The 12,207-nt window shown below is 40.1% G+C and overlaps 1 protein-coding gene across 2 annotated transcripts; it reads left to right on the top strand.

The window, feature by feature from the left end:
- The first annotated feature begins 947 nt into the window (after nt 1-947).
- Nucleotides 948-11,741, top strand: VCAM1 (vascular cell adhesion molecule 1). Of its 2 annotated transcripts, XM_006119811.4 has the most exons (8): nt 948-1,114; nt 1,830-2,105; nt 2,266-2,586; nt 3,282-3,554; nt 5,143-5,409; nt 6,129-6,395; nt 8,769-9,014; nt 10,310-11,737. In XM_006119811.4, the coding sequence occupies exons 1-8, from the start codon at nt 1,012-1,014 to the stop codon at nt 10,468-10,470; spliced, it is 1,914 nt and encodes a 637-aa protein (XP_006119873.2). In that variant the 5' UTR covers nt 948-1,011; the 3' UTR covers nt 10,471-11,737. The 2 variants fall into 2 exon arrangements, with proteins under 2 accessions (XP_006119873.2, XP_006119874.2); XM_006119812.4 differs by lacking the exon at nt 8,769-9,014 and having other exon boundaries at nt 10,310-11,741.
- Nucleotides 11,742-12,207: the final 466 nt, after the last annotated feature.

Genomic DNA, 12,207 nt, shown 5'->3' with positions numbered 1-12,207 from the left:
AAAAAAATGTTTTTAATCCTCCTACAGTTTAACAATCTGGCCTTTTTTAGCTGTTTTGATTCCATTATTTAAAGACAACGTAAGATTGCAGAAATTGGTTGACAATGTAGGGGAAAATAAATTATTGGCATCCAAGGGAAAAAAAGCCATTTTAGGGGTAATTGCCCTGGAGCTACCATTAAAAATAATGAATCTGTTCTGTTGTCCTGGAAGAACCAACAGACTCAGTCCAACAGTCATTCTGCTCATCTGTAGGTGAATGGTCTGACCTTCGAAGACTGGATCTGGATCTGAGGTGTTGGGATCCAGGATTCTGATTTTAAATCATCTCTAGTCCTACACTACCTGACTTAGAGCCATTTCACCTTATGGGTCAGACCCCAAAATCACAGGAATTTGGGTAGCTTTGTTCATGGGAGTGTTGTCTCATTGATTTCAAAGGGACAATTCACTTGAGTAAAATTATTTGAGTGTTTGTAGGATTGTCTCCATAAAACCCAATCATGCATAAATAATGCATTCCAGTAACTTTAACTGAGTATCTTTACCTATGTGTAACTTTAACTATGGGCTTCAGTGCAACAGCTCACATGAATAACTTTCACATGACTATCTACTTGCATGATCGAGTCCTTATTTTGCTTATTATACCTGTAATATGTAGTAACAATGATGAAATCATTTGTTATCCTTGACTTTAAAAGACTTTCCTCTCAGAACTGTTGTTATATGCTCCATCGCTGATACATTTATTTTGCCAGTTCAGTTTTGGAATTTATTTTTAAAAAGAGACATTGTAGTCCTGTATCTGAAAGCAGCAGAGGGCACTGAATCCATCTACACAGCTTACAAGGGATTTTCCTAACTGCACTTTGGGTTTCCCCATTCAGGGATTTCCTACTCTCCGCCTCAGTCAGATTGGTTATAAATAGCTGAGTAACTCTTATAGCTGTCATTTTCAGAGCTGAAGACTCAGGCTGTATTTTTTCAGAGAGAACAGAGATCTAGGACATGAGTTTCCTTGCTTTTTTCATCGTACAGCATTTGCAAAAATTTAGACAAATGGGAAGAATAATTCCATCAGCAACAGTGCTTTTACTGGTGTTTGTGACTTGTGAGTTGTTTTTTGTTACTAAGTAATTTGTTTTTTTACTTTATTTTATAATAGTCTTTACTACAAATGATTTTACATTTAAGTAAATACAAATTTGTCATTCTTAATTAAAATGTCTTGTTTAAATACCAGCAACAATTTAATTCAGCGCTGACTATTCTGTAGTAAAGCAGTCATTTTGTAATTTAGTTTGCTAAGAAATTTATTGCACTGCAGAATCCGAGAATTATTTAGGTTAGAAAAGATCTCTACATGTCACTTTAGGGTTGATTTTATTATCCTTGAAGCATCCCTGATAGATATAGGATAGTACTAATATCTGCAGGGAAGGTGATTCTATAACCATCCTTGACAATTTATTGATCTATTAGTCTGCTGCAAAGTTATAGAAGTAGATTCCAACTATTTTAGCTAGGGTAGCTCGATTGATTTCAATGGATTTACATTTTTCACCAGTTGAAGATCAGATTCAATGTCATCTAAATCTTAATTTTTGTTTTAAAAAACATTTTGTAGACTTATTTTGGAGATGTAAAGAACTATGTAAGTACTAAATATTAGTTGTTTAATTTTCCCTTCACAACTGAAAAGTAGCAGTTTAAAAGTAGCAAAACAAGAGGTAGGCTTTAATAATCTCAGATAACACCCCAGATTACCAATGAAAGAGAACATGAGCTATTAGAACAACGTGACTGCATTTTTCTCCCTTTTTCAGCTAATGCTTTTGAAATTCATCTTACACCTGAACACAAAGTTGCTGTTCAGCTTGGAAAAAAACTTGAGTTGATCTGCCATTCTCGTGACTGTGAGTCCCCAGAATTCTCCTGGAGAACCCAGTTTGACAACCCCTTAGGTGGGACAACTAACAATACGAGGAGCAGCTCTGTCTTGACTATGGATCCTGTTGATCTTAAGAATGAACATGAATATGTCTGCAGTGCAACTTGTGACAATGTGAAAAAAGAAAAAAACATCAAGGTTGATGTTTACTGTAAGTGATTTATTCCCTTTCTATGTGACATTGGTGCAATGCTTATTCATAATAAATCTGATTAATCATTTTTAAAACTGCAATGAGAGAGAGAGGATCTCTCCAAAAGTTGTCTTTTTTACCTATCTCTAGTACCAAGTAACTAGTGGTGTTCTTTTAGCTTTTTCCAGCGATCCAGTCATTGAGTTCAGCACACCATTGTATGTCGGAGAAAAAGCCAGTATCACCTGTATAGTACACAGAGTGTATCCTTCTGACCGTTTGGAGATGCACCTGGAGAAAGATGGATCTGTTCTTGCAAAGAAAGACTTTTCTGCAGAAGAAATTACCGAAACCACAGAGATAAAAAGTCTGACATGGACTTTTATCCCCACCTTTGAAGACATTGGGAAAGAGATTACCTGTGTGGCTGAATTACCAATTGATGACATGGAATTTGAGCCCAAAAAAAGACACATTTCACAGAGATTGAGTGTAAACTGTAAGTATATTTATATTAGAGATTTCAAACCATAGAAAATTTTATGTTAGGATTCATGGGTGAAGGCTACAAAGTTAGGCATATAAACAATAGATCTCCTGATCCACATTGGATCTCACACTCATGTTAATACACGATAAAAGATCAAGGATTTGATATGGCCCTTAAGTAGTATCCTCTCTGGGCACAGTGCTGTAATCCTGTCATGTGATGGGTCACCATTGACTTCAGTAAGCATTTTACACATGAAACACCCTGGGTTATTAAAGTTAACTGTTGCATTGAGTGAAAACGGTGAAAAAATACACACGTCAGTCTTCCTCCCCATTGTGGCTCACTATGACTCTCGTTTTCTTTCCTAGTTGGTGCAAAACACGCATAATCCGAATCAGAGAGCACAATAGTTACATGAGTAGAAGTGCTTGAATGCTCATGTGATTTCCATTTTAGTCACTTGGATCCATATGCAGATCCATCTGCACATCAAGGGGCAGAATTTGGCTTGAAGCAGTTTCTCTTGTTGATTCTTCACTGAGCTCCTTGTGGAAACTGTTCCACAGTACTATTGACATCCCTGTTTTGGATATGTTTCCCAGGGTCGGAAGTGTTTCCTTGTGATCATCTAGCCTCAGAGACATGGATATTATGTCTCATTAATTTAGCTCCTTGAACTTTTCTCTTCTGTTTTCTTCCAGTTGGTCCACAAAACACTAACATCACTGTGTCTCCAAGCAACACAGTTACACAGGGGGAAACTCTGATGCTTACTTGTAGGACTACAAGTAATCCGTCGGCTAGGATTGTTTGGAGAAAAGAGCTGTCAGATTCAAGTGTTCAGCACATTATAGACAATGAGACCCTTATCATCCCACATACCCTGATGAGTGATTCTGGGCTCTTCATCTGTGAAGCCATTAATGATGCAATGAATAAAACAGAGAGAACAACGGTGGTCATTTCTGTACAAGGTATGAGCCTGCAAGACTCTGATGTGGCCGGTTTGATGAAGCATAACATTTCAGCTAAGCTACATATAACTCTTGAATGAACAAGAGATTGAAGACCCTGAAATAATGAAACGGAGAAGTTTTTACTATTGTATATGCAGGAGTCAGCTTCAGATATGCCACTGCTATATTGGAGTCATGTTTGTCGTTGGAGTGACTGATATTTTTTTTGTCATTACAATGACTGATGTTTCATTGCTTCTGTCCTTACTCTCAGGTTGACAGAAACACATGCACAATTCCCCCATTTAATGGCTCAGTGTTGGAAAAATTTCCCTCATGTCCTCTGGGTGACTTACCCCAAACGACATTTAAGCACGCCCTCCAAAACAGGGTCTTAACAGCCTCTCTAGCTCCATGTGACTAAGGTTGTCACCCACCTAGCCACATAAGGACAATAACCTCCTTTAAGACTGGCATGTCACTGCACAAGTAGCTGTGTCTAGGACATTGCCCAGGAGCCCTGTGTTGCTCCCAAAATCTGCCCACTAATGACGTTTCCAGGTGGTTTATGCATGCAGCCAACCACTGTGCCATGACATTACCTTATGAAATCTGCTGACTTACCTGACATTTAAATACACTTTGTGTCAAATGTTCTTTTTGCAATCTCTCTCTTAGAGACCATTTCCTCCAGCAAAGCTTAAAACAGGCTGAATTATAGGTATCTTATGTTCTGAGGTGTCCTCTGATGTCTGCTTCATTGACTACCTCTTTGAAATCTCATCTGAAAACTCATCCTTTCACCTGCACCTATGCCTTTTAATTAATTTATCCTTTGCTTTATTGTAATTGTATTACATAATGTTGTTGTTATAGGTCCAGTCCTGTAAGTCCTGCCTTTAGCAAAACTCAAATTCCAGTTCAATTCCATAGATAGTACAATTCCTGGCCAAAGCTCCAAAGGGCTGTCATTCTAGCCCCTGAGGCCCCACTCCTGTAGTGAGTATCCTGTGGAGAGGCCCCTGCATCCTCATGGAACTCTTTGCAGGATCAATGTTAGTCTTTGTAAGTGACAGCAGGCACAAATGTGACAATGTAGGGATCTGCCACTTTGTCTGCTGGCACAAATCAAATATACTGAACTCTAACTTCTACTAGTATCCACAAATCCAGGGGGTTAAATCTCCAAATTTAATATTTCAGCCCACAGTTAATTCTGGGTACACAATTAGAGGTTTTCTTTTTTTTAAAAAAAAAGCTCCTCATGTTATACTTCATATGTATAAAAATGATGTTAATCAGAGCTTCCAAGTTGTTAATTACAGACACCCCAAAAGATGCAACTTGGTCATTTTATTTTGCATTTTCAATTTACTCGAGCCTGATCTTGCCCATAGGGCAGATTCTCTTCGGATTGGTAGTGCTGCCTACTATATACAATGGTATAATTTGTTATTAGCATTATTGTTCCTACAGGTAGTCTCTAACGGCCTCGATCCAGATCAGGAAGCCAAAACAAATGGGCCTCATCAACACTCTTACTACCCACTACTACTTTGCTAACTATTTCTCCTTTAACAGAAAGTCTTTCCTTTTTTTTCTGCAGCGGCACCAAGAATTACTGAGTTCTCCATACAGCCCTCCACAGCTGTTGAAGAAGGAGATAATGTTACCATTCTGTGTTCAGTTGAAAGCAACCCGGCTGCCAGGATTGTCTTAAGAAGAAAATCAGACAGTGAAGACACTGTGCTTTATAGCGAGCATGGAATTGTCCATATACCAAGTGTGACGTTCCTCCACGCAGGCACCTATGAATGTGAAGCAAAGAATGCACTGGGGGAAAGCAAAATGGCAGCAGCATTAAGTGTGGAATGTAAGTGTCACATGCATTGCCTATGACCCAATAGGATAGTTCTTTCAGTGAACTGCTCGTCGTTTACTTCCATGCTGGCTATACTCCTCAGAACAAATCCAAGGTGAAGAAATGACATGCACCTGTTAGGAACAGCCCATAGTAAAGGGAGACCTGGAGCAGCCCATTGTCTCTAAGACAGAATGCCCCCTTGGAATTCCAGAGGGACCTGGAAGGGGTGCCATAATTTGGGTACAGTGTATTCCTCCCTCCCTGTGTGGCTGGGCAGCATGAAGTGCCAAACAGAGCCATGCTTTTGCCTAATTACTTTTTGGTGAGTTGCTTCCTGGGGGGAGTAATACAGTGACATCCACTGCAGTCCCCTGAGTGCTGGAGCTGGGGCTGAGTGGACTTGTGGGGGCCGTACAACAGGAGAGGGGAGTTGTCCTGATGTGCAGTGCATAAGGGCTAGTCCCCATTGAGCCCTCAGAGGGGTGGCTGTCTCACAGCAAGGACTGATCGGGGACTGACACTGAACTTGTCCTCCCATCCATATAAGCAGACGCTCATGGTCAGGACTGAAGCACACTGGCTAAGATGGCCTTGCATGGAAGCTCAGAAGCTATCTGTGCAATATTTGATTAAAGGATAAATAGAGGATTTCAGTGTCCAGGGCTGACAATCTAGCACCTATCATTGCTCACGTTATTAATAACTGACTATGCATCCTTTTGTTTTAGATGGACCAAGAAACACGACGGTCTCTGTCACCCCCTCCAACTCAGTGAAAGAAGGGGAAGCGGTGACAATGACATGCAGTAGCAATGGTAATCCATCTCCAGAGATCTCCTGGGCTAAGCAATTGACCAACGGAAAGTCACAGTTTCTTTCTAAAGATGCAACTTTAACTATAAATAATGTCAAGGCTGATGACTGGGGGCTTTATGAGTGTGTAGGAGTGAACCAGTTTGGAAGAGAGAAAAAAACTGTGGAATTAATCGTTCAAGGTGAGTACAGACTGATAACACTGTAAACCTTGCTTCTCCATGTTAGGGCTAATCTTTACAGCCCTGCAAATCCATAAAGATACACTTTATAGGAGCAGGTGTCTGCATCTGCAGATGTAGATGCGGATATCTGTTTCTCTTTTTTGTGGATGCACATGCAGATGCGGATACAAATATTGTATTTGTGCAGGGCTCTGCTAATCTTGCTCTGGCTAAAGTCTGAGAATTTTTTCCTTGAATTCCGTGAGGTCAAAAATGGCCCTCAGTCAATAAGTGTAAAAAGACCCCAGTGCATATAGCTTATGCAAAGATCTGAGTCACGGGAGCCCCATCAGGTGCATCGACACAGCCGGTGGAGCCTGCAGAAAGCCTGAGTGGACAGACTCGAGCTCACAAGGCCTGAGCTGCTGCACTAAAACTAAATGGCTGTTTTTAGTTCTTCAGATTCTAGACTGTGCTGTTATTCTTTGTCATTCCCTAAGATTTTAATATTGTGTGTGTCATGTAGTGAGTTAGCCAGCATCTTGTTGTATATAACTGGAAGGAACAGAGCAAAAGTGAGAACTGTTCTCCAGAAAGGGTATATCTAAACCAGTGGTCTCCAACCTTTTTACACCCAAGATCACTTTTTAAGTCTCAGAAGAGGCGAAGATCTACTGCCCCGCCCCTTCCTTGAAGCCCCGCCTACATTACATGAGGAAATCTAATGTAAATGTACTGCGCAGGTGTGCAGCTCAGAGAGGGCTCAAGAGCTACTCTTAGAGCCCCTGAGATCTGCCGGTAAATCTACGCGGTTTAAATAATCGCGGCTTCATTTAAATTGACATGACTGCCGCGCTGAGCCAACAAACAGCTGATCAGCTGTTTGTCGACTCAGCGAGCTAGTCTGAACGCTCCCGCGCCGACATGAAAGCCCTTTATTGACCTCCCCAGTAAACCTCATCCAACGAGGCATAATGGGGAGGTCGATAAAGGGCTTTCAGGTCGGTGTGGGAGTGTCCAGACTAGCGCGCTGAGCCGACAAACAGCTGGTTAGCTGTTTGTCGGCTCAGCGCGGCAGCCATTTAAATTTAAATGAAGCCGCGATTATTTAAATCGTGGCTTCATTTCCCTTTGCCGATCAGCCTAATCTACATGGCTCCATCGATGGAGCCATGTAGTTTAGACACACCCAAAGATGCAAACATCAGAAAACAATTGTTCTCAAAAATATTTTAACTGTGCCTTGTACTAGAGTCCCTCAAAACAGAATTTCAGATTGTGGAATCCCAATGATTTTCTCAGAGAAAAGTCACGTGTCTGCAATCTGGGCAAACATGCTTTTTTAGACATTATCTTTTTCCTTGGTGTGCCTGTAGAATGAGGACTTCAGGTCATTTTCTGCAGAATGGCCTCTTAGTTTGGTCCCCAGCCTGTAGCAATGCAAGGTTTTCTTCCACCTTAAGTGGAAGACTCTGGATCTGCTGTTGTGAGACTCATAAGATTTCCTTTGGGCCAATCCTTCAAATTGTCTAATTCGCTCTGGACCCTCTCCCTTCCCCCCAGCATATCTGCTCTCCCTCCAGGTTACAGTTATCTGCCAATTTGCTTTGGGTGCATTCTATCCCATCATCCAGATCATTAATGAAGATGTTGAACAAAACTGGCCCAGGACCAACCCTTAGAGCACTCTACTTGATATCGGCTTCCAACTGGATATTGAGCCCAGCAATTTAGCCAGCTTTCTATCCACCTTATGGCCCCATTCATACAAACTAAACTTGCTGGCAAAATACTGTGGGAGATCATATCAAAAGCTCTGTTAAAGTATTTCATGTCCATGGCCTTCCCCATATCACAGAGTCACTTATCTAATCATAAAAGGCAATCAAGTTGGTCGGGCATGTCTTGCCCTTGAAGAATCCTTGTTTATGTTCCTGTTCATCTTCCTCTTCTACAAGTGCTTTAAAATGGATTTCTTGAGGAGTTGCTCCAAGATTATTCCAGGGACTGTGGTGAAGATGAACAGTGGATCCTCCTGGATCCTCCTCCCTCCTTTGTTTAAGGATGGGCACCTCATTTCCCTTTTTCCAGTCATCCAAGACCTCCTCTGATCACCATGACTTTTCAACGAAAATAGCCAATGACTCTGCAATTACATCAGTTAATTTGCTCAGTGCCCTCCAATAGTCCTTCCTCTCAGCAGTGTTGTGTGAAGACTAGAGAAAGTACCATTAGCTTAGTGATTAAATAGATTCTAAAGAAAAGCTTATGATCAATAATTCAACTGAATTAAGGCCATGGCAACCTGCTATAGATTTTAAGTCTCTACATTTGCATTTGAATCTTATTCTACATTTTCTTTCTTTTTAATTCCTTCCCAAAATACTGCAGAGTTAATATATCCATCAGACAATGTTGATGAAGGGGAAAACGCCACTATTATGAGTACAACTTCTAGTAATCCACTTCCACAAATTAGCCTGCCAAAAGTCCAGTCAAGCAACACAACGATCCTTTCATCACAGAATGGCTCATCTACACTTTATAGTGACACTGAAAATTACACAAGCACATACCTGATTGCTATTGACAATGAGGCTGGAAATAACACTGACGTGATTGATACAGTTGTCATAGGTATGCATATACCTTGCTTTGAACTTTCTTGTATTGTTACCTTCTAATGAATGAAAGGCTCGTGTTGGGTCAGTTAATGTACTGTTCACCCGCACATAGTTAGACCATGGTTAGTAGTAAAAAACCTAACCAAACAATTCACTAGTGAAAATCAGTAATGTAATAGGCACCTATACAACAGTGACACTATTAGCTCTACTACCCTAAAGTAGCACAGTGGCTCAAGGGAGATGAAGTGGGGCAATGCTTGCCTTCTCCCCCTCTCTGCACCAGTCTGTAGCACGAGATTGGCACACAGAGAGAAGCACAAAGGAGATACAGGCGTGTCCTGCTGTGTGGTGGGGAGCTGCTGGTGGCAGTCTGTCTGCTGGAGGAACAATTCCTCTTGGTCCTCCTTGAAGAAGTCAGCGTATAGCACTCTGTATTATGTACTATGCAAAGCAAGCCCAAAGCCACTAAGATTAACAAACCCAAGACCAAGAGACTGAACAATGATTAAGTTGATTAGGGAGGGTGTTTATGGAAGAGAAGAAGTGGGTTTAAAACAGGGATTTGAAAGAGGATGAAGAACGCACTGCAGATGAGAACCGAGAGAGAGTTCCAGTTGAAGTCAATCGGAGCTGTCTAACTGCAGTAGCTGGGGCACTGCTCCACTCAGAAATATGAGTAACTATAACCACAATAAAATCAATTTACTGATTGAGAGCTGTTAAGATTAGAGAGAGTTCTTTCAGATCCATGTGAAACAGCTGCTCCAGTGCCCCACAGTATGTCACACACATGTTTGTGTGTATTTTGGAGCTCCAGGGGAGAACATCATGAAATACAGTACGGGGAGGCACTTTAAGACCTCCTGAATTAGTGAGTATAAGTGGAGCTCAAGAAAACTAGAGCTCCTCTATGTCAATCTTGGTTTTATCAACACCACTGGGCACAGAGAACTGTCTTATAAAAAGTGTGAACGCAGAGTAGGGGAAGTCAGACGAATATGGCAAGAGAAAGATGAAGAGATTAGAAGAAGGGTAGGAAGGAGCACTGGGAAGAAATGGGATCAGATGTGGATGTCCCAAGATTACAGAGGGCTTTGTACATGTCAACAAGACCTTAAGTGTGATGCAGTAAGAAGGGAAAGTAATCCAATTAAAGAATTCACAGAGGTTATTTAATATACTCAGAGGTAGAAGAGAAGAAAATGCCTTAATAGTACCATTGTCTTTACAGTGATGTGAATACATCTCCGTGTGTCAGTTTTTAATCACCTTTTTCTGTCTCTTCCGCCCCTTCTTTTTTTGCAGCAATAGTGAAAAAAAAAGATTATATTATTCCTGTGATTGTTGTGCTCTCTTGTCTATCAGCAATGGCAGTGCCTGCACTTTCAATATTGGTTTACGTGTCAAGGAAAGCAAAGATAAATGGATCCTACAGCATTGTGAATGCACCAAAACCATGCGTTTAATCACATGATGAACTTGCATGAAATATTAGGTCATAGAATGAAGAAAGTGACTTTCTGTAACACTGTCATGTGAAAAACTTGAAAATGATCTGTACTGTGATAAGTACTACAGCCTTTACGTTCAAGGCAAAAATAAGACACTGCCTTAAAACAGGTGAATCACTTCCATCTTGAAGCATGTTCAACTAGAAGAGTTTTTGGAAGATCTAGGTTTGTAGATAGTATATCATTTGCTGTACATATGTATTATAAACAAATTCGAATATCCTATTACAGCTGTACATAGAAATGTGGGGATTTCTTGAGAGATAATACTTTTTGAACTGATTATACTTTCTTCCTTATTTAATAGTGAGCATTTTAAATATAATTTGTGAAAATAATATTTGTGAGTGGTGCTTTCCCGTCTGGGTCCTCCTCTTATTTATGGCAGCATATCTCCATTGGCTTCAACAAAACTGAGAAGAGACTTTTAGTTTTACATTTCTAATTCATTCTCACAAATTTAAAACTTTAACTTTTGTTTAATCAACATACCAAAGCTTCTCAAAAGCATGTAACATTTACATATTTTATTCAGTGAGTCTGTGTTTGGGCTTAAGGTAAAATCAAGTGTTGTAGCAATGGTATGGTATTTATTTAGGGTGTTGTCACTTTATAATAAATAGCCATGTTTCTATTGACTCCACTGTGAATGGAATCAGGTCCATTATTCAGAAATTAACTGTAAATAGATATGCTTTATAGACATTCACACTAAGATAAATCTACTTGGGTTATTGCTGTTAATCATAAATGGTAATAAGGTTCCAATATACATCTTCAACTATTATTGCATTGACACAGAATGTATTAGACTCTTCATAGGTATAATTCTTTAACATCTTTACGTTAAGTTTCTATTCTTGATACAGTATTTCTCTTCATATAAATATTTTATTCAGTTAAAATTCCCAGCTGATGCCAGTGCAATAGTAAAATGCAAAATGTATGTTTGTTCTATTCTCAAGTGTTAATTTTTATTTCTTTGAACAGCAAAATGGTCAAAACTCTGAAATTAAGTGGTGTATTGATATGCTGAAAGTATAATTGTTTTCTATCTGGTATGGAATGTGTGCTTTTCTATTTTGTGTATGGAATTTGTGGCAACAATGGAATTCTGGGCACAGATTGGCTGTATAAGGGAAAACAGACAGGACAGAGTTAATGTGCACATACCTATAGATGGCACCTTCTCTGTCCTCCCCCTCTCCCCAACGCTCCCCCCCCCCTAAAAAAAAAAAAAAGCAGCAGCAGCATTGGACCTAGTAAGTATTATGGGTTATTTATCACAAAGCAGTATATAGTTCCTGGGTACTAGACATTTCGGCAGGAGAATAAGTGAAGTGATCCCATCCTGTTAATCTATCGTAAAACACATCTAACGTGTTTCTTCTGCCAGTCCTGAAGAGAGAGAGATTTTTTCCCTAGTCTAGAAATCATGTGTTAAAGCAGGATTCAGGATCTGGAATGCAGATCCAGGGGAGTAAAAAGACTGCCCAGGTTATCTTCTTAGTAGTTTGGGCCTGTCTGGGCCTTTAAGAGTTTAATTTGCCCCCTAACACTTCACACCAGTTTTCTCCCTTCTACTCGGAAAGGGAGAATTTATACCGAAACCCCTGATTTACCTATCACATTGATGTTTATTATAATGAATTCCCCATCCTCCTTAGTAATGCTTTTTGGGGGAAAAAACAG

The sequence above is a fragment of the Pelodiscus sinensis genome, chromosome 9, assembly GCF_049634645.1.
Source record: "Pelodiscus sinensis isolate JC-2024 chromosome 9, ASM4963464v1, whole genome shotgun sequence".
NCBI classification, from domain to species: domain Eukaryota; kingdom Metazoa; phylum Chordata; order Testudines; family Trionychidae; genus Pelodiscus; species Pelodiscus sinensis.
Note: the sequence above shows the minus strand (reverse complement) of the source record. Positions and strands in the feature narration are given on the sequence as shown.

Excerpts from the sequence above, each read along its gene's own strand:
- VCAM1 (XM_006119811.4), top strand. The coding sequence starts at position 1,012 with ATGAGTTTCCTTGCTTTTTTCATCGTACAGCATTTGCAAAAATTTAGA. Across the intron at positions 2,587-3,281 it reads ACAGAGATTGAGTGTAAACT|TTGGTCCACAAAACACTAAC; the intron begins GTAAGTATATTT and ends GTTTTCTTCCAG. Across the intron at positions 9,015-10,309 it reads GATTGATACAGTTGTCATAG|CAATAGTGAAAAAAAAAGAT; the intron begins GTATGCATATAC and ends CTTTTTTTGCAG.